At 37.6% G+C, this 22781-nt stretch overlaps 1 protein-coding gene across 4 annotated transcripts in view; it reads right to left on the reverse strand.

Annotated features, from left to right (window-relative positions):
• GPBP1 (GC-rich promoter binding protein 1) overlaps positions 1 to 22781 on the reverse strand; it is a 36784-nt gene that overhangs the window by 9161 nt on the left and 4842 nt on the right. Inside the window, exons 1-8 of one of the 4 annotated variants that reach the window (XM_090130852.1) lie at positions 21169 to 22721; positions 10521 to 10640; positions 5260 to 5383; positions 4585 to 4808; positions 3825 to 3891; positions 1976 to 2160; positions 1025 to 1165; positions 439 to 600 (exon numbers count right to left, since the gene is read on the reverse strand). In XM_090130852.1, the coding sequence (XP_089986978.1) occupies positions 439 to 600; positions 1025 to 1165; positions 1976 to 2160; positions 3825 to 3891; positions 4585 to 4808; positions 5260 to 5383; positions 10521 to 10583 (966 nt within the window). In that variant the 5' untranslated portion in view covers positions 10584 to 10640; positions 21169 to 22721. The other 3 variants (XM_090130851.1, XM_090130853.1, XM_090130854.1) reach the window with 3 other exon arrangements.

Genomic DNA, 22781 nt, shown 5'->3' on the forward strand with positions numbered 1-22781 from the left:
GCCAAGGTGCAAGACACTGCCCTCCTGAAAGATTAGGTTACCTAGAGAGATGGCAGTTATCACTTCAGAAAGTTTACAAGAAAAGGAAAAGGCTAGATGTCACAATGAGTGACAAAGTTTAGCAGACACATGGACTGATGTTTGGACTAGGTAGTATTAGCGGTCTCTTCCACTATGATCCTATTGTTGCTAAAGGCTAAGATGTCCTTGGAATAATGTCATCTATCAACAAATCTGGCAATAGAAAAAACAAATCAGTAAGACTCAGTGGAGAAAGTAGCATTCAGAGCAAATCCATCTAAAGGTAAAGTCCCTTCCTGCATCTGGAAATCCAGGATCACAACTGAACTGCTGCTCAGAGGAAAAAAAAAAAACATAGGTTACTTTCAGTCTGAAACCCATTACTGCTGAGTATACAACAGATATGAAGAAAACTACCTTCTCTTGCTCAGCATTCTCATCCTCATGTTCTTCTTCCACTCTCTCTCGTTTCAGTGCTTTCAAAAATTCACTCTTCTTATCAGTCCGCATTCTTGTCAATTTTGTTAAACGAGGCTGACCAACTTTGTCAACAGGGGATGAAGAATTTGACCGATTACACTAATGTAGGGAGTGAAATAATAAACAGGACTATTAGAAGTACAATTATTTATAAAACACTGAACAAAAGACACAAAGCTTCTCAGGAACTAGTATTACATGTATATCCAGAGTCTAAAGCAGAGGGAAAATATTTGTATTTTAGCGTTTATGCTCGTCACACACAGACAAAGGGACTCAAGTTTATGGAGCACTGCTAATAGTTGAGCTAGTGCACTATGTTCACTGCAAACCAAACCTGCAAACAAGCCATGCAGTATCTGAAGACCACCACCAAGGTACCTTCCACAATAGCCACTCTCACATTTACTCCAAAAAATATACTTATTTAATACAGTTCAATGTAAAATCTACTTATCCGCTTATTTAACCAAACAAATTAAAAATTATATACATGCAATTAAAATTACAGCCATGGCTTTACCTCTCTCACTACGTTCTGGGACACAGGAAATGCCTTGGCAGTTGATTTGAAAGGACTGAAATTGCCACTACCATATGAAGATTCGTGAGGAAATGGATTTACAAGTTTATTTTCTTTTGCTTGGCTTTTCCACTGTGTATGCTTAAAAATACATAAGGAATCATTAAATACAATAGGATTATTTTTTAAAATCTAAAAAAAAAACCCAAAAACTAAGCAAAAGCAAAACAATTACAACTGTTTACAACTCTGCATAAACATGTTTTCTTGTAGGATAGGATAGAGACTGTTTATGAGCAATTCATCTTCTCAGAAATACTGTTTATGTTATTCATATAAAGAGTTAGATCTAAAAACAATTAAAACCCTCATTATATATTAAGATTAAGATAAGAAATATGAGAGTCTTCAGCAGCTGCAATTAATGTTTTTAATGCATTAAGCTGCACAGTTAAGAACAGCTCCATCAGATGCTCTTAGGAATACAGATATTCCCAGAGCAAAGCCAAAAGATGAACATGGAAAAAAACTTATGGAATGGGACCAGAATAGTTCTAGTAGGTTGCAGTATTACCCACATCAAGAACTGGGTTAAATTCTGACAGCATTTTTAAGCCAGTTATTGCTCTCCTTTTCAGTTAAAAATATACACGCAAAAAGCAATGCTATTTCATAAATTAAAAACATCGTTCTCATGTGGACAACTCTCAGGCTTGTCAAAAAATGTGAATGAGAAATAAATAGAAATTCAATTACAGCAGAATTTTAAAAAAAGCATTTCAAGTTGTTCCTGGGGCACATGGCTCTTGAAGTATTCTATACTTTCAACACTTGAAAGTATGCTTTAAGTACAAAATTCTCAGGGGTGAAATAGCTAATTTTGAATGTGCTTTTTTTTTTTTTTTTCCCCCTCCCAGCATGTAATTCATGCCAATACTATCAAAGACTCACCTTTGCAGATGGAGTGGCAGGTTTAGGGACTAATCCTTTATAAACACTTGTGCCAGTACCGTTTTTTACTGGCTGTGAATGAAGACTTCCTACTACAGGGAATCCAGATATCTGCAGTTCTTTTGTACTGCCCTTTTTAATGACAAGCATTCTTGGAGATCTGGATTTAGGGTTCAAAGGATACTCTAAAAACAAAACAAAACAAAACAAAAAAAAACATTCTTGTGCATGTATATATAGTCCTAAGTTTCCAGTTCACAAGTTACTGGATAGCCATATGGTCCAGAGGCTTAAAAAGCAGGAACTTTGTTCAGCATTAGTTCTAAAATAACCTACTGTAGAAACCCAGATAAACTGAAGACCTGTTCCATTTTCTACAGCCATCATTAGTAAAAAAAATTTCTCTTGGCAACGCAAGAATTTTACTTTCAAAAAGTGAAGATATTCCTCAGTCAAAGAAACCAGCTACACAGCTCTTGTTGACACATCTAATATCAGAATACTGTTAATTGCCAATAGAATAAAACAGTTCAGTTGGAAGGGGTCTTCAAATATAATCTAGTAGAACTGTCTGACCACCTCAGAGCTAAAGAGAAGTTACAATACATTACAGAGGACATTACTCAAATGCCTCTTGAGCACTGATAAACAGATGGCATCTATACCCTAACCAGGAAACCTCTTGTAGTGCGAGACCACCTTAACTGTAAATAAGTGTTTCCTGTTATTCAGTCTGACCCTTCCCTGGCAGCTTTGTGCCATTTCTGTCCTGCCACCAGATCCAAAGAGCAGAGTGTGGCACCTCCCTCGGCTCACTCTGCTCAGGGAGCTGCAGGGAACAGTGAGGTCACCTCTCAGCCTCCTCTTTTCTAGACTGAGCAACCCAAATGCCCTCAGTCTTTCATCACAACACATGCCATCCAGTCCAGTTACCGGCTTCGATACCTCCTATGGATGCTTTCAATGATCTCAAAATCAGTTTTCAAGGTTAGGGTGCACCAACACTGAATATAGCAGGGACAATCACCTCTTAATAACTGGTTACATTGTGTTTAATGTACCCCAAAATACAGTTTGCCCTCTTTGTCACATCTTCAAAAGAAAGTACGGCTTTTATATTTCCCTCTAAGATTACTAAAGAATTAGTATTTGCATATTAACAGCTCAGTTTAGAGCCAAACATACCACACTGCGGCCTCTATAAACATGGCAGGAGTACATGCAAACTCCTCTAGACACAGCATCAACCAGTTTATTACCTCCATGTCATGGTTTCTCTTCAATCTTTTCAACAGTTCTAACCAGTAAGAAGCATTCTTTCACAAAGCTAGAAATCACACCACTAATACCAGTGACCCACTATTAGCACACTTCCTTTTGGGAGATAAATTCTTTATATCACAGAATCAGAGAATCACTAAGGTTGGAAAAGACCTATAAGATCATCCAGTCCAACCATCCACCTATCACCAATGGTTCTCGCTAAACCATATTCCTCAACACAACATCCAAACGTTCCTTGAACACCTCCAGGGAAGGGGACTCCACCACCTCCCCGGGCAGCCCATTCCAGTGCCTGACCACCCTTTCAGAGAAGTAGTATTTCCTAATATCCAGCCTGATCCTTACAAAAAGATGCACACTCATTCTGGGCTAAGAACATTAGCTATGGCTACATCTAGAGACCAGAAGATTTATATCCAAACAGAAGTGTTACCTCTCCTACAAGAAGATACTCACACTGCAATACTGAAAATTCCTCAATTTCAATCCACATCCTAAAAGAAAGTCCTGTGTTTTGAATAAAACATTTTTTTACATTTTTGTATTCAATATCAAAAATACTCACCCCACACACCTGCTGCTAAAGATTTATTCTGGTTTGGCTCCCTCTCATATTCAGGATTCAAAGACGGCTAAAAGGAAAAGATATCATTATTTAAAATGAAATTTTAAAAGTCTTGAATTTTAGGACCATTTAAATAAATAATCATGACAGTATCCGTTGCCCAAGATTTTTAAATGGAGACAGAATATTTCCTCTGAGCACCAAATTTATCAATGCTCACTTGTTTCTCTTCTCCAACATTCAAGCAACAGTCAATACCATTATATTAACTGCCCATGGAAAACAAAATAAAACAAAGAAAAATCCACCAAAAAAAAATAAAATGGTGTATGGATTTTCAAAGAAAAAGCTCTGCTTTCCTCTTACACCTTAGAATTCTAGGTTGAAACGCAGAATTCCAAATGGTCAGAAAGACCACACTGTTAGTACTTTAGATTATCAAGTAAAGTAATTTCATAGACTTTAATACTACATAGACTTTAATACTACATATGCCACAGTAAACTGTAGCAAAAGACTATGAATTCAGAATCCATCTGTAGTTTTACTCTACAATAATAAAAATGCAATGATAAAAACGGGAGAGTAAGAAGAGAAACAAGTAAGTGGACAAATGACTCATATCCCCTTACCTATAGGAAGGGTGATCTCTTATATGATGATCTGTAACTGGTGAAATCTCATGAAGTAGCTTGTAATGGACAAAATGGCACTTGCAGAAACAACGAAACCTTGTGTATTATAATTACAATTAACTTACAAAATCCTCAGCCTCAAATTGTTTGGGTACTTCCTTGTCTTCCTTTTTCCCAGGATCATTATCAGGTACATTGTTTTCATGCAGTCCCTGGCTTTTTCCACAGTGGAAAGTGCTGGTACGAGAGCGGGAACCTCCGCCATGGTATCCTCCACGGTGGTTTATATTTTCTGTACCATTTCTGCCTTGTGAACGCCAACCATTCTTCTCTTTTCTCCCAAAATGCCCTTAGATTTTTAAATTTAAAAGAAACATAACTATAAGTAGTTTCGGAACAACAGATCTGCCTCTGCAAAGTTGTTAGAGAATTTAAGCAAGCAGCTCTATCTATACTATGAGACATAACTGCGTAGTGAACTTCAGTTTTCATTCATCATAACCAGCAGGAAAGACTCACGTAACAGTGATGGAAAAAGATGACAAAAGTCCATTGTAATGATTACTCAGCCTCCTTTCTTGGCTTTTCATTTACATGCTGTTGGCCAAAGAATCAGCTCCACAGCCTTCTTAAAAGACTACTCCAACCAGCCCATACTCCTCCTATCGTCTTCAAGAAGATCTGTCTTTGTTGCCTCTGTTTTACTACAGAACACAGCGCTTAACATAGGGCTAAGACTTTTTTTTTAGAAAGCAATGCTGTAAATGCATTTAAAACATTTCATGAAATCTAAGTTATACCTCCATTAGGTCGTCCAGTGTTAGGATCAAACCCATCAGAAGAGTTGTGCCTTCTGCGATTTGCTTCATAACGATTCTCTGTCCACGAAAAATTTTCAGAATGCTTCTCAAAGTTCAACGATGACTGTAAAGAAAATACCTGATCAATAACAAGAGCTGAATTATCAAAACTCTAGCATACGTATTATACGGTATATACAATTTTAAAGAGGATTTTGAGAGATGATACAGCAATTCTCAAGTATGTGCATGTTCAAAATTATGTCATCATCCTTTAAACCAGTAGAATCAGAAGGTATATTTTCCACTCCAGGACACCAAAAAGCACTGAGGACCATGATTGTGACACACAGCAAAAATCCAAGTGTTTATTTAAGTTTGGCACCAGAATGGAGACAAGTGATGTGCTACAATAGAGGAAAAATTTTTTAAAAGGTAAGAAAGGAAGCAAGATCATATTTGGGAATGGAAGGCAAACATTAAAATTTATAACCTGAAGCCAACGGAACTGAAGCAAAATTGAGCATTGCTTTAGACTAGAGTGGGAGTGACAAATCTGAAGAGATGATGAAAGCACGTGAATTAAAAAAAAAAAAAAGGCAAAGCATAATCTGCAAGGCTATATAAATGCGAGAAGTTCTCGCCATGATAACCACTTCCCATATGCCGCAGGATCTACAACAGATACAAAGACCATAAGAACACTATTAGATAGAGCAAATTCTCTGCTACAAAACAATCTCTTTCAACAGTCACCACCATTAGCTGTGCAGTTTCACCAGCCATTAATGAGAGCCACACTCACAAAAATCTGCTCCAACAGAAGTGACCCACTGTCACCATCACCACTGCTAAAACACACCACCTACTGCCACGCTGTACTCATGTCCACTGCTTGGTCTCCATCAACTTCAAGCGCCAATGAATGTCAATGTGTACCATTTTTTTCCACATGGGGAAATTCAATGACACACCTTTGCTTCATCCACACTTCCACATCAATACACCACTGTATCAGACTACCCCTCTGCTGCAATCTGTCACACAATATAAATGTGTAATTGTATATTGGAGGGAAGGTTCAACATCTACTGCCTTACCACCAACATCCACCTCTGAAGTCATGGACCGACATAATAAAATAGGAGTCATTACTTCAAAAGCAGCATTAAATCATTAACACTGACACTAGGAATTCAGACTAACAGCAAGTATAGCTCTGCTTGTTGCCATTAACCCACACGATGCATCATTTAGAAATGGTGAGCAACTTTTGTAGCTACAAAGATAAACACTGAAAATATCATGCATGCAGCCATGAATGAACATGAATGAAAATGTAAGCCCCAAAGTTAAATTCAGTTGTTATCCATTAACACTAAACATGTTCCAGTAATATTTTAATTATTCCACTGATCAAAATAAGAAGGAAAACAAACAAAAAAAAAGAAGCCGCAGTAAGATATTCTGCTACTTTGGAAAGTATGTTGAAATTTTTTTTCCCACCACCAACTCTATCAAGGGACCAACACACAAAAACTCACTAGTTCTTTCATTAATACTATTTGCAGCACTCAAGGTGCTGTTCAAAATCCACTATTTGAAATCCAACCTCAAATAAATACATTTAAATACCAAGTATGCATTATCAAATTTTATAGAAGTCCCTCTCAATTTGAGTCCTGGAAACTTTGCAAACTTGGAGATCAGAGAGGAAAGAGAAAAAACAACCACGCAGTCAGAAAGCCACAAAAAATTGTCAAGTGATTTATGCGGTCAATAAATTGTAAGGAATCTCAATATCAGTTATAAGCAAGCTTTGAATTAGCCACTACAAACCCAAAAGCTCCAGACTTGCTGATTGTAGGTAACATTTTAGACTATAGCTTTGCATGTTACTTTACATAACAAGACCTACTAATATCGCCTTTGGAGCTTCATTTCTTTTAATAAGCCTGAAGAACAATCACGCTCTCTCAAAGTATAAGTGATAACACTGTATATATATACTGCTCAAGTCGTACTTGATATAATGCATCTAGAGCTGCTACACTGTGTGCAAAGATCATGCAGTTTGCATTTTCCCCACATGATGGAGATATCAGCCTATCAAGACTCTTGTTGAAAAGAACACAGAAACTTCGTAATCAAGAGGAAATTTATCAGCAATTTCTGGAAACAGAAATTATCTGACTCAATTCAGCCGGATAAGAAACAAAGCAAAACAGATTTCTGAAGCATAAGTCTTACTTTAACACAAAGTAACAGTTAACCTTGAAAAAAATAAAATAAATAAATAAAAGAATTCACCCTTCTATCTGCAATTGCCTCAGACACGTTTTACAGAAATCCTTCCAGAAAAACTTTGTATTCCAAGATGGCCTCTTCACTTCAGCCCAATTACAGTACTGCAAATGTATTATTTCCAGGTCTGAACTAAGGCTTCTCAGCAGTTGACTACTTAGCTAAGTGGACTTTGCTATATAAGTAACAGGGAAATGATGTAAAAATTATCCTTCAGAAGAAATCAGTATCAATAGATGAAGTGGATTTCAGTCAAAATGTGAGCTGTATCAGTCATATTAAGAAAGCTGTAATGGTTTTATGATTTTTGGTTATCAGTATTCCACATCATAACATCATGTAGTGCACTGGGAGTTAAACTGTTAATGCTCCAGTTCTGGACACGTGTCCAGAAGAGAAGAAGAACTACATACCCCAGGGGGCTCCGCAGTCAGGGAGGAGATATAATCCCTGGCAAGGATCACCTGATGCGCTCTCCTTCGTCTGCTCTCCTTCCTGCTGCATCTCACCTCGGTGTTATGGTGAGGTCTATCCACCTTTCAGACACTCTCATTATATTTATTAGCTTTCATTCTAATTATATTGCATTATAGTGTCTTATCTTGCATTCCAATACCATATTTACTAAATTAGCTCGTTTCTCCTCAGATCATTGCTGCTGTTTTTAATTATTTTGGGGTCCCCAGTTTCCCTTCTCCAGAGGCGCGGAACCATGAAATTCCTTCACCCCACTAGTCATGCAACTGGGCCAAACCAGCCCGTAAACCATTGACAGAAATTACACCAATTTCACTCCATTGTTTTTTCTAACACTAGCTTTTACCTGCATGAGGAAACAGCCCTAGCAATCCAGGATGGAGAAGGACCCAAACTCCCAAAACAACAGTTTCCCACAGTGCCTGCTCCAGGAAGCATAAGCTGAAAGGGCAGAGTTCAGTTCCTTCTTTTCAATTCTGTTTATACTGTTGCCTCATCCTAGGTCCACTTTGCATGAGGCACTTCCTATTTCATCCCATCCTTCATTTCTCTTATCTGCTCTTCTCTGCAGTTGCCTTGTTCAGATATGGGAAACATCAAACACCTATTCAAGGAATTACTGGGGGTGAAAAATCCATACAGGTCACATCTGAAATCCCTCTTACATAGGAGTGACAGAATAATCCCGATTATATAAATTATGAATTACTATACATGGGCAGGACAAAAAAGACAGCTAAACACAAGAAAGTGTTTAGTAACCAAATGGGACACATACCACAAAATCTTCTTCACTGAAGGAAGAGGTAACACAACAGACAATGGAGCAAAAGTACCATAACAGAAAAAGCATACAAAGCTACAAAGTTTTTGGAATCACAGAACCACAGAATGGCCTGGGAAGGGCTATTCCAATGGGTTGAAAGGGACCTCAAGCATCAAACTCCAACCCCCCCGCCACAGGCAGGACCACCAACCTCCACATTTAATACTAGACCAGGCTGCTCAGGGCTCCATTCAACCTGGCCTTGAACATCTCCAGGAATGGGGTATCCACAGCCCCTCTGGGCAGCCTGTCCCAGCACCTCACCACTCTCACAGTTTAGAACTATATAGAACACACAACAGAGGAAGGAGTTGATAAAAGACAACCCATACCATAAATACTTTTATTTAATAGTACTGGGGTACTGCTAGAACCCCAATCAATAATATCAATACAGCGGTATAAATGTAAGAATGCACGTAAATCTCTTCCAGTAGATTCCTGGAATACGTGGAGATTAAGTGCTTTATTGTTGTGACATTAAACTAAGCTCTGATCATTACTTCTGTGGAAAATACAGTCATTGGAAAGAATAAATCACAGAGTTAATTTCAGTAATCAAGCTGAACAAAAACAAACATTACAGGAACACCTGAAAACTGATAAGCCTGATGTTCCTTTAACAACAACTGAAAGCTGCTGCTAGACTACCCAAAATAAAGAAGTTAGTTAGTTCTGCATAGAAAAAAAAATACAAAGAGGTGTAAGTTGAGACAGAGAATTTAAAAAAAGAAAAAAAAAGAAAATGCATGTGTGCACGTGTGCAGGTACTTAAGTAATGCAATGGAGACACAACCAGTGCTGAGTGCGGAAATTTCCATGATAATGAAATACTAAAAAAATTTACACGTTAAAACAAAGCACTATCATTCTCATACCTTCAGACACAGACAATACTTTCAAAAGTTTAAAAGAGAGGCAGGTCTACAAATAAACATAGAAAATAGATGACAGGAGTTTAAAATGTTCAGTGCTGCCTCTACTTCTGCATAAACATTAGTTTAAAAGGATAGAAAGATATGCCAGAAAAAATGAAATATTTATACAAGTGACATATATTCAAGAATAACTAAAAACCATAACGATTCAGGGATTGCTATTTCTTGTTCTCAAGTTAACTTCTGCATTTTTTTTTTTAACTGAGTAGTCATAGCCTAGGTGGAACAGGTATAGCAAGGATGCACAATTACCACTAACAACTGAAGAGTTATTACAGAAAATCTATTTCAAAATCATTTTTTTTAAATCACTTGACTGATCGAATAGGAAAAAACATTCTCTAAAACGTATATGACACAAAGCAAAATCAAAAGCAAGATCATTAAGGACATGCCTTGATCTCATTTCCTCTAGCAATACAGTAATTCATTTCAAACTATCAACAAAAAAAAATTTTAACCCAAGAACAGCTCTGATAATCTGTGCACCTGCTTCCTTCCTTGAACTCAGCTGTTCAAGCAGAAATTTTGGAGGCATAAACTTGATAACCAAGGTTCAACTATTTAATTTACAACAGAAAAACTTGCCAGGAATTACCCTGTTATCACCCTTCCCACATTCATACACAGACACATATTTCTGTAATGATCAATGCTATGACATTTAGACTTGTTTATTAATGAAACTGTTGGATCAGAACTACAGAAAGACATACCTTTGTTGACGATGGCGGAGTAGGAAAATTAAGCCAGGCTGGAGCAAAGTCATGCTGCGCCATTTAGGTCCAGTCTCTCCAAATCAATGAAACAAGGCTTTAGCACCTCGTGGCAAGTCCCTGTAATAGGAAAAAAAAAAAAAGAAGAAAAAAGAAAACAAGAAATGAGTGCTTTTCAGATGTTTATCTTACATGAATATCACACCTGTGGTGTTTTGATAATTAATTCCCTTATGTTTTCTTGTATTATTTTCTCAGACAGATGTGGTTTGAAATCTTACTTAGCTATACTTCACTACATCATATTATTCCTGTTACTACTGAAGAGTCACGCTAAGGAAATTTTTCATAAAGGTCATAAAAATAAAACTAACATTCATTCTTTTATTTTCCCTTAGAAACAGGATGAAGGATCTTGTGCATGGTCTGATTAGAGAGATATGAATCACATTGAAATACTTTCTAGTACTGCCCAGAACAGACAGTAGGAGCTTCTTTATTAGCTTCCTAAAATAGCTGATTTTTCAAATTAGCCCCCCAAAATTACTATCAGCCACCATATTAAGATTCCTCAGTAAAAGGCTAAAATGCCTATGGTCACCAAGAACCCCGTATTTTCTCAAGACTGAATGGAAACAGAGCCTAAGTATTTAGAGATACTGTCAAAATCCAGTAGGATTGTCTAGTTTGAAAACAGACAAGATAACGACTTAAGTCAAAACCCAAGAGTATTTTTTCTAGCCAAAAGCAAAAAAAAAAAAAAAAACCTCTCAGTAAGTAGAAGAATGCAAGATAATACAAACTACAATACAATACTGAACTATAGCACTGAAAGAAACGCTGACAGGATTATAGGGTTAACTGAATCAGGCTCTTCAGCTAGATACTGTAAAACTGTCAGTGATTAAAATGCATTTTAAGTATCATATAAGCAGTACTAGAGATTCAGCTACTAAAAACAATTAACACCCAAATGCATGTTATAGGGATAGGCAAGGTATTGCATAGAGATCTGTATTTCATGTCTCCGCAGAGACAGCGGAGACAGATCAGCATGCACAGATGTGTGTTACTTAGCACACTAACTGCTGTAATTTGAGTAGGCTTTAGTAAAAGCTGTGGAATCTGAACTTCATAACTGATAATAACCAATAATTATTATTGCATTCTGGCCTGAACTTGGCTATTTCAGACTTTCAGTGAAAAAGGAGAGCATTCCAATATCTAAAAAGAAGCTTAGCAGACTTCTCAGTGTTTAACTGCACTAAGTTGAGTAGCCGATTCTTTTTTCTGTCATGAGCTCATACTAACCTTATTTAGCTATCTATGCTCCAGAAATATTTAGATGTTGTACTAAGGGGAATGGCTTAGTGAGAACTATTGGTGATAGGTGGATGGTTGGACTGGATGGTCTTGGAGGACTTTTCCAACCTTAGTGTCTGTATGATTCTATGATACTAGAGTTAAATTATAAAGCAGGATGCACCAAATCAACTAGACTACAATAAAAATAAGTATAAAAGTATGTGTCACCCATTTAACTTGTCTTGCTTTAGTGTACTGAAGTCATCCAATGTGTTCTCCTAAATTAACCTCCAGAAAAATTCCATTAAAAAAATTCTAAAAAATCCAATTATGTCTGACTACAAAACAATGAAGTTCTAGAGTCACAGAACCATTACAAAAACTGACTCATCTTTTTAACCAACTCTTACTAATTAATCATGATCAGTAACCACACAGAAAGACAAAAAATAGTGTACGTTATGAAAGACAAAACAAGCTAAGAGATGCTAAATTAACAGCAAACTAATATGAACAGTCTAAGAAAAAAAATTTCCCCCTTCCTTCATCAGATACAGCTTCCTATTCCAATATGCAGAATTGTGAAATCTTTCTAAAGGATCAGAAGAGGTATCAGTCCTGAAAGATCACGACAACAAAAACAACAAAATAATTTTCAGACAAGAAAATTACTGTCTTAAAAAACAAGAAGAGATTCAGTATAAACCAATTAGTACATATGAAAGGATTCAGAAAGATTACAGATTTTTTCGTGAATCAGACATTAGGTGTGGGACAAAGGCGCTAACACTTATTCTTAATAAATAACTGCAACTGTTTTTAGAAAAGTAGTCAAGCATAAGTCAAACATTACTATTTAATCACTGCCATGAAAAGAATTTGTGCTTAATTCAGTAACATTCCTAGCTACCAGCTTTAACAATCCCGTTTTCATTAGAAGCAGGAACTGTGTTTAGATGATCAAGCAAATATTCAATAGCTTTAGGATACTCTTCATTCTCAGGAAGATATTCCTGCTAAGCTGAAAACAGATCTCAAGGTGTGAATGGAAGGCCAGAAAGACTACTCTGATGATTCTGGCAGAACTTGCTATGCTTAAACCACTGGTGGCAGCCCTATGTAGAACAACTTGGGGACACTGGAATGTGGACACAGGATGAAAAGCTTGACATGAGACAACAGCATGCATCTGCAGCCCAGGCCAATAGTATCCTAGGCTGCATCAAAAGAGTGGTGGCCAGTAGCAAGGTGACTGACCCTCCCTGCTCTGTCCTTGTAATCTGGAATACCGCATTCAGTCCTGGGGCCCCCAGCGCAAGAAAGAAGTAAAGCTGTTGGGGTAGGAGGGACACAAAGATGATCAGAGGGCTGCCAGCACCTCTCCTATGAAGAAAGGTTGAAGGAGCTGGGCTTATTCAGTCTGGAGAAAAGAAGGCTCCAGGGAAATCTGCTTGTGGCCTTCCAGTATTTGGAGGGATATTATAAACAGGAGGAGGACTGACTTTTCATGTGGTCTGACAGTGACAAGACAAAGTGAAGTGGTTTTAAACTAAAAGAGAGGAAGCTCAGGATAGAAGTTAGGAAAAAATTCTTTACTCAGAATGGTGAAGTGCTGACAAAGCTGCTTGTAGAAGCTGGTGACGCCCCATCCCTGGAGGTGTTCAAGGCCAGGCTGATGGACCCCTACGCACTCTGACCTAGCAGGTGGCAATCCAGCCATGGCAGGGGGATTGGAACTGGCTGGTTCTTCAGATCCTCCCAACCTAAGATATTCTGTGATTCCACGATTTATAATCACTTCGGTTGCCAAACAACAATTTGATTTCAGGTTGCTTTCACATTTGATTTCAGGTTGCTTTTTCACAAGTCAAACCAACAACTGAGAAAGATTAAGTTTCTTCTGTAACATGCCCCAGCACTGAGATGCTCTTCCATCATTTAAAAGGCTTCTTTTACAAGATCAGATTTACAAAAAGATTTTTTTCCCCCCTGCTATTCAAATCCATTACAATTTAATCTATTCCCAGTGGTCAGTGATATTTCTGCAATCTATACCCTCCATGGTAGTTACAACCTCTATTCAGAGTTGTGCTACTTATAAATTTAATGAGCATACAATATTTCATTACTGCAGTTATCAATAGAAATACTGAAGAGAAATATTTGGCCTATGAGATCTAATTCATTTGATTTATACTTCCAGCTTAACATTCTACAAGAGCTTCATTTACGAAGCCTCAGGATCCTGTAGGGCAAATAGACAGCATTGATACTCCATTCATTTTTCAGTAACATTTCAGAAATATAGGATTTGTCCTACCTTCAACTAAAAATACTCATTATTTAAACAGAATTAAAATAAATAGTATACACTCACACATGCATTAGCAAGAACCTGCTTTAATTACACTGACAGACAATGAATAACTCTAACTAGCACACCACGTACACACCACATAGCAGATCAACCACAGTTCATCTGCACAGACAAAACAGCTGTTGTACTCCCAACTTTAAAGTAGACAGCAGATGTATTGTGGTAAGCTCCACAAACGTGAACACAGTGATTCCACCGCTTTCAGAACTTCCTTAGGTAACAAAAAATTAGGCCCAAAATTGATCACAGTGATGAATTCATCATTTCCCGGTAGCACAAACTCAACACAACACTGCTTTTAACAGAAGCATTATGAAAGCTAACCTGGCCAAACAACAATGAAGAGATAGTTCCAAATGATGTATAGTTGAAGAGATTTGTCATTAATACAATCCCCCAATCTGAGCCATGTGAGCCATTGAAATGAGCAAACTGTATCCAGTGTAAACTACAAATACCCAAAAAAGATGGAGTGGATGTGCTCTGATGTTTTGGTTTTTTGTTGCTAATGTTTTTGTTTGGTTGGTTGGTTTTACAGCTGACAGAGTCCTTTCTTGACCAAGTATTTTTCTCCAGCTTTAAAGTAGCTGGAAACATACACTTTTCAAGAAAACTAATTTCTCTTATACCAATGAAGAGGCAACACACATTGAGAAAAGGGAAGCAAAAAAGCAACTGCACAAATTGTAAGTCAAGACTTTCCTGAGAAGGCTAAAAAAACCCAAACCATCTAGAGCAATTACCAAAACTCTGCATGAGAGAAAGGGAAAATAAATAACAGAGCTAAAAAACTATCATTAGCCTGTGCTTACCAAATTAAATAAAGAAATCAAATCATAAAACAGTACAGTCAGTCTTACCTAAACTACTACTGCTTTTTTTATTTTTTTTCTTTTAAGTCATCACAGAACAAGATACAATCATAACAGACAAGAAGAGTCTTTTCAAAAACTTCCTGGCCTTCTCTGCCTCCTAAAACAAAGACCTAAGATGCATTTGTTCATAAATATCTAAGGAGTAAATTCCACTGAGAAAAAAGGTGTTTTATTCCAAAACATAATGAGAGTACAAGAGAGAACAGTCATGATAAATTTAGTCTGGAAACAAAGTTTTGAAGACCAGAAAAACAGGACAATTCAGATAAACAACATTTAAATCTGCCCAATCCTATTATGTTTAGAAGTCAGACACTAATAATTGTTACATGTTGAACTATATAATTACACAATGCATGTACACAAATATAACCTTGTAATAATTAAGCCAATTTTTCCCTTCTTGGGTGGTAATCACAATAAAGTTCCTGCAGGAAGCTTTTCCCTTCTCCTCTCTGGAAATGCTATTTCAAATCAATAGCATTTAAAAAATAATTTTTCTAAATGTGAAGACAAGAGAGAGCAACCAGCATACGAAACAAATTCATATTTCTTTTTCAGCAATAGCAGAGTTCGTCATAGCACAAAAGCAAAAGACAGCCTTTATTTACAAACTTTCAGATTAACATACATACTTTGAGCTTCATCTTACCTACAATTTTCACACTATGTGCAACTTTTAACTTTGTATTACTGAGAAAAATTATCCAACTATCCAGTCAAAATAATTAATATTTTAATTTTGCTTCCAAATCTTGCTTATTATCTAAAAGCTTCCAAGCAGTCAAAACATAAAACAGGAACACAGAACATACAGACCATGGAGATCCAATTGAACAAACTATCCAAAGTAGGCACCACATGTTTAACACTGGTTCTCATATTTTAACAAAATTTCTTGCAGTTAAAAAAAATACTTATTTTTCCCCCTTACACTGATGGGAAAAAAAAACATGGAATGCTTACTCATTCTCATACCATTTGTCCTAATTAGAGACTCCTTCCACCACAACTATGTTGGTTAGAGACTTCACCCTCCTTCCTTCCTGAATGATGTCACTAAATAGGCAGTCGGCAATACGTGGCAGAAAGTTCTAATTACAAAGCATAAGAGCATTAAAGACTACGCATAGTGCAGAACCCCAGCAAGCACGTGCTAGACCAGCTCATACCCCTACACAGTACATCAAAAATGGGAATATAGTGCAGACATATAGCACAGAGCAACCATACAGACACTACAGGCAGGACAGGGTGGATTTACAAACCCACTTAGCTGAAGTGGCAAACCAAAAAACAGATGTACCAGCAAAAGCCATGGAGCAAAAAGGTAAGTTATGCAGTCAGGCCTACTAAGGTCTAACATGTCAGGCATCTATAAAAGTCTGCAAGCAATTTGAACAAAGCTTTAAAGTAAAAATGTAAATCTCAAAATACCAGAACCTGAATGACGTAGCCTGAAATTTCTCTATGTGACTTGCACTGCACCTGATAACACTATAGAAAAATAATTTCCTTTACAATAGCTGCTAACTTGACCTTAAAAATGTCAAGGTAACAAAGGATATTGAGGTCTGGAATAACTGCAGCTTTTCTATAAAGATAATCCTTTATTCAGAATTTCTGGTACTACAAATGCTGAATGGAAACGAAGCTGGAAGAAATCCTCTTCGCGTCATTTGCCTAATTACACAACATCAGAAGCAGCTAAATGGCATCTCTGGAAGCAAATAATACACTTTAGGAGTTGGAAGAGTGACTCCCATGAAAATTCCTCTCAAGCACTGGCTGCATAAGTGGATGGGCAATGAGCAGAGGAAGCAGTCGTAATTGAAGCACCATTTAATTGCTCTGAAGCACAGATATCCTGCTTATCTTTTGTTGTCAATAAACAGGCTAAATAAGAAAAAAATAAGCATGATTATTAAGATATAGAATTCTGAAAAGACTGTGGAAAATAACATAATATTTTAACTGCTTGGAGTTTTTGAACTATTCTGATACTATTTCTGAATGGTCTAAGTAGCTCCAACAAAACAAAATGCATAGTACCACATTTTTAATACAATTAACTATAAACACTATAATAACTGTGACTCACTGGAGCCAAGCTTTTAAAACATATAATGCTACCTTTTGTTTCCCCAGGTCCGCACCCATTACAGACCAGAGAAACATCCCAATGAAAAGCACATCTCTTCAGTCTATCTGAACATTTACAAACTTCAACTTGAAACAACACAGGCCATGCTGTCTTAATTCTTGTCTCAGAAAGCTGTAGTCCTTTCAATAGCATTAACCAAGGTAGGTCTCTCTCAATACTTCCATCTTCACACAATTCTGAATGGAAAAGAATGAGTTTAACGGCTTAGTAGTTCTGAATCTAGAAAGTATTTTCTGAAAAATTCTATCACACAGTGTTCTGAACAACTGATCAAGTTGCACTTCCTTTGAATATCAAAATATCCTGGAACATAAATTTTCACAAGTCATCCAAAACAGGACTACGTCCAGTTGCATTAAGAACATACCCACCCACTGAGTCTACACCAACCTTTCTGTACATTCTATTCCAGTGTTTGGCCACCTTCGCAGTTCAAGCTTTTTCTTGTGGTTAGACTGAATTTTCAATGTTTACTTATCCTCATTGCCTCCTGTTCTGTCATGCCCCTGCTGAGATCTAGTTCCCCTTTCTTCATCCTCTCCCACTGAGTTCTAGACATGTGGGTAAGATGGCTATGAGCCTCTCCTCTCCAGACTGAATAGCTACAGCACTCTCAGCCTCTCCTCTTATGAAAGACACACTTCAGTCCCTTCATCATCATTGCAACTCTTTTCTAGAGCATTTTCCCTTTATGAGCTTCCTGAGGTTCCTCTCTCCAGTTCTCCTGCCTGTCCAAACACCTACTTTAACAGCCACTCCTCCCAGTTTTCTACTGTCTGCAAATTTGCTGAGGTAAACTCTGCCTTGTCATCCAGGTTAATCCACATTAATGGATGTGTTAGGGCTCATTGGCTCCAGTACTGAACTCTAAGGTATAACGCTAGTAAATTCTTTCAAATGGACTTTATGCCACTGATCACAGCCCTGATGGGATGGGCTTACACATTCAGCCCGTTTCTGGATACGTCTAATTATTCACTTACCTAACACATTTTTTCAACCTCTCTTTGAGGATGTAATGGAAGACCATCTCAAAAGACATAAACAAAATCCACTGCTCTCCTTTCACCCACCAAGCTAGTCACCCCGATCAAAACTATTAGCTTGAGTAAGCATGACTTTCTCTACATAAATTCATGCTTGTTGCTCCCAGTCATTTCTTGGTCATTTGTGTGTTTGGAAATATGAGTTGATCTACCATCTTCTTCTGGGCTGAAGAGAGGCTGACCAGTGCATAGCTGCCTGGATCCTCCTTCTGATGAGAGGATTAACACTGCTCTCTTTAAGAACCTCTCTCATCACCATAACTTTTCAAATATAATTATTAAAGAGCCTTGCAACAACATCTGCCAGCTCCCTCAGTACTTGTGGGCACATCCAGTCAGTCCCCACCGTAAACACACTTTAAGTTTTCTCCTACCTTTTCTATTAAAGGCAGAGAAAAAACTTCAGCAGAACTTTAATGAAAAGGGCATGAGATCAGAGACCATCTCCACCCAATTTTAAGAGCGCACTGTTTAACTTGTCTAACCAGTATTTAACAAGCAGAGAAAACAGTCCATCCGACTGGTACTGAAGAGATCTAGCCTCAGTACACAAAGCAAAAATATTTCCTTTCCCTTCAATACTGAAACAGGTTTCACCACTGTTGGTGAGAAACATTTGAGTCTATAACAACTTCACCATAAATAAAAACACTTTTGCCTGTTCATAATGTCCTAGCAGAATGAAACAGATAAAAGCAGTGACACCCGTATAGCATAGAAAAAGCTGGTCAGAATGATAGCAAAACAGCTCAAACATCTGGAATTCAAGAATTACTCAAAGACTGCTTTTTGATTACCACTATGTTAAATGCAGCCCACTTAAACAGAGCCAACTAGAACTTTATAGGAGAACTAATTTTTAAAATAATGGAAAAAATAGCTTTTATACTTCTCAGACTTTGTGGCTAGCATGAATTATTTTACAGGAAACTTTCGGTGACAGTAAGAATTTCAGAAATTGCTAGAAGATGAAAACAAAATACATTATAAATTCAAATAAGCAGGAAGGAATGCTTGAAATTTGTGAATGAGATGAGATAGTAAAATTATAAAAGAAAAAAAGAAAAAAAAGAAGCTTTTGGCCACAAATTCTCCAAGTCAGAATGTAAAGGAAGATAAAAATTTAAATTTCCTAACATTCCCTGAAGACTGTTTTACAATCTCAGTCTGTTGATCTGTATGCAGAAACCCATGAACCAGTAAGTGTTATGGTCACACATATACCTACTTTTCAAAAAAATGTAAAGTTAATATGTGTGTATCTTAATAGCACATACCCTATGATCTTCTACATACTGTCTTACATACTATTAATACATTAAGCACAGCACACCATAAACTGTGTATGGGATCCTTAAATCCTCCCTTCATTTACAAACTTCTTTGACAACCCACCCTCACTTTGTCGCTATATTAGTATATTTATAAATAGGGTAAAAGCAGGTTGTAAGCCATCAGCATTAAAATAATATCTAAGTATTATTCGGTGCCTCGTATTTGTTGATATCACTGCTGCTTTGCATTCTCAGTAATAAGCTACAGCAAGTTTATCAAATCCTTCTTTCTGAAGGAAGGCAAACCAAGCATATACAAGAAGCAAGCCTGCGTGAAGCTTTACAAAAGAGAGATAATCAACAACAAGGGAATGGAAGGGAGAAGACAGACACAATTCTCTACAAGAGAATCAAAACAATGTTCATGCTACCAGAGATGTCAAGTACCAACTATACAAAAACAAAAGAAGTTATTTTGCCAAGGTCAAAGAGCTTTCTGGAGAAGTAGCAGGCAAACTGCTTGTTAAAATGGAGCAACTCTGAAATAAGCAAGCTAGAAAATAAACTGATCCTACAGTTATTTTATCTTGGGCTCACTTGAAATGTTTACATTGCCTGACAAAGTATCTGCTATAAAACAGCTACAAAAAAATTTCAAGCAAAAATACTACATGCTCAAGTCCTAACCACCTGATAACAAAGTCTCTCTTCTGCATTAACAGAAATAAATATTCAGGATTTTTCTGAATTTAGTAGGCAATTTAAATAAATCACATATTCTTCCTTCTGCCACAAGATTTAATTTTACCAGAAAGCTTTTGCAGTAACATATTCTTCTGTTATCTATTGTCAAAAGTAGTGCCAATATTGGAGCCAGTGTACGCTCCAAAGACTCTTGTTTAAACTTTATAGCTCTTACTTTTTATTCCCCTTTTAAAGAGACAGCTTATGAAAGAACTTCCTTACATTCTCTTTCGTTTTGCCTGAACAAAGCAAAACCAGCTAACATAAGTTACTTTACTATCCAAAACCTGTATGCTAATAAGAGAAATTAATACATAACACAAGCTTTGTAGTTTTTGAAAACTGAAATACTTCTACTTATTGCAAATTGCTGAAAAAGCACAACTATTTGAACAAAAGATTATTTATTTCTCTTATTTTCTCTCCCTGAAGGTGCACAGCTACAGCTGTAACAGAGCAAGCTTTACAACTAAGCTTAAAATATATTAAAAACAAAGTGGAGGTGTCAAAGCACTCAATTCTACACTTCACCACAAAATAGATTTCACAGATCTAAGATTTTAAAACAGGTTTGAGATACAACAGTTCTCTCAAGTTCTATCACTGCCTAAAATTGATCACTGAAGACTCACACATCTACTAAAAGTGAAGAAAATAGCAGAACCTTTGAAGGTCTTCTCTCACACTGGGTCAACAAACATTCAGAATTTCTAAACAATCTAGCTGAAGTTTCCTCTTTCTCAACTACATTACTGCAAAGTACAGTGTCCAGTTTGTTTAACTATCTCTACCATCCAATACAGAATTATTCAAATGAGAATTCTAGTACTAAAAAAAATGTTTTGTTTTGTTTTTAAGTATACCTTCTTGCCTTGTCTCTGAAAGAAGTATGAGAACTAGGGTTTCCTGTGCCAGTAACATGATGAAGTCCTCCATCAGATTCGAACACCTTCAAATGTGTAACGGCATGCCAGGTCTGAGATTTTTTTTAAGATGCATCAACCAATTTCAGACCTTACTATTTCTCACAGTATCCTAGACAAAAAGACAAGCATGTGGCTAGACAGAAACATGATGTGATGGACAAACATTAAGCACATCTGCTCAAGCACATTATTGTAAATGGGGTTACATAAGGCAGGCAGCCAGTTGCTAGAGGGGTTCCCCAGGGCACCATTTTAGGGCCAGTTCTTTTCAGTACTTTCATCAATGGCTTAGATACTTAGTAGCAAATCCTGGAAGTATGCAGACAATACACTAAATTGGCAGGAGCTGGAGACTCACTTGATGGCAGAGATGCTGATAAATTGAAGGGATGGGCCTTGACCAAGTGCATGAATTTCAAGAACAGCAAGCGTCAGAGTCTGCATCAGGGACAGAGCAGCTCTGGATAGATGTAGAATCTGGGGATGAGAGGCTGGAGAGCAGCTCCACAGAAAGGGATTTGGGGGTTCCAGTGACAACAAGTTGAATCTGAGTCAGCAGTGTGCCCTGGCAGCCCAAAGGGCCAACAATACCCCGGGGTGCCACAGGAGAGGGAAGGGGCTGTCCCACTCTGCACAGAGCTGGTGCAGCCTCATCTCCAGCGCTGTGCACAGGATTCCATGCCGCTGTTAAGGACATAACTATTAGAGTGTCCAAAGAAGGACTACAAAGTTACTGAAGGATCTAGAGGACAAAGCCTCTGAGGAGCGGCCAAGCCCCCTGGGTTTGTTCAGCCCAGAGCAGAGGAGCCGAGGGGAGGCCCGACGGCAGCTGCAGCTGCTGACAGGGAGCGGAGGGCAGCGCTGAGCTCTGCTCTGTGTGACAGCGACGGGGCCCGAGGGAACGGCATGGAGCTGTGCCAGGGGAGGGGCAGCTGCGGGCTGGGGACAGGGTCTGCACCAGAGGGCGCACGCATTTCAGGCACTGAAGCAGGGTCCATAAGGCAGTGATAATGACTACAACTGCTGGAGTTCAAGGAGCATTTGGACACCATTATCAGACATGGGGTTTGGATTATTGGCAGCTCCTGTGTGGAGCCTGGAGTTGGACAGTGTGATTCCTGTGGGTCCCTTGTAACTTAGGGTACCCTATGATTCTATTAATTTTTTCCAACATTTAAGTTACCACATTCTTTGGTAATGACACAGCCCTAAGACCAAATACTACAGTGACTTAGCAAAAACAAATGGGAAAACAAGAAAAACACACCTTCATTTCTACTTATGACTCCCTAAGATCCCGATGTCAGCATGACTCAACTAAAGAGCACTTGCTACCTCTGTTTTGTGTAAGTATTCAGAACGTCAGTAGATTTCCTGAGAGATCACTGTTATAAAAATCACAAATTCTGCTCTCTTTCTGCTTATATATATGGTTCACAAGCAACAGGGTTTAGATCACTCCTCATGCATTACAGTCTCACAAAATTCAAACTATCTTTTAGGAGACATTTTAGAAACAGCAAGTTTATGAGAAAGATGAGAATAACTTT

This window comes from Phasianus colchicus, chromosome Z (genome assembly GCF_987193195.1).
Source record: "Phasianus colchicus chromosome Z, bPhaCol1.hap1.1, whole genome shotgun sequence".
NCBI lineage: Eukaryota > Metazoa > Chordata > Aves > Galliformes > Phasianidae > Phasianus > Phasianus colchicus.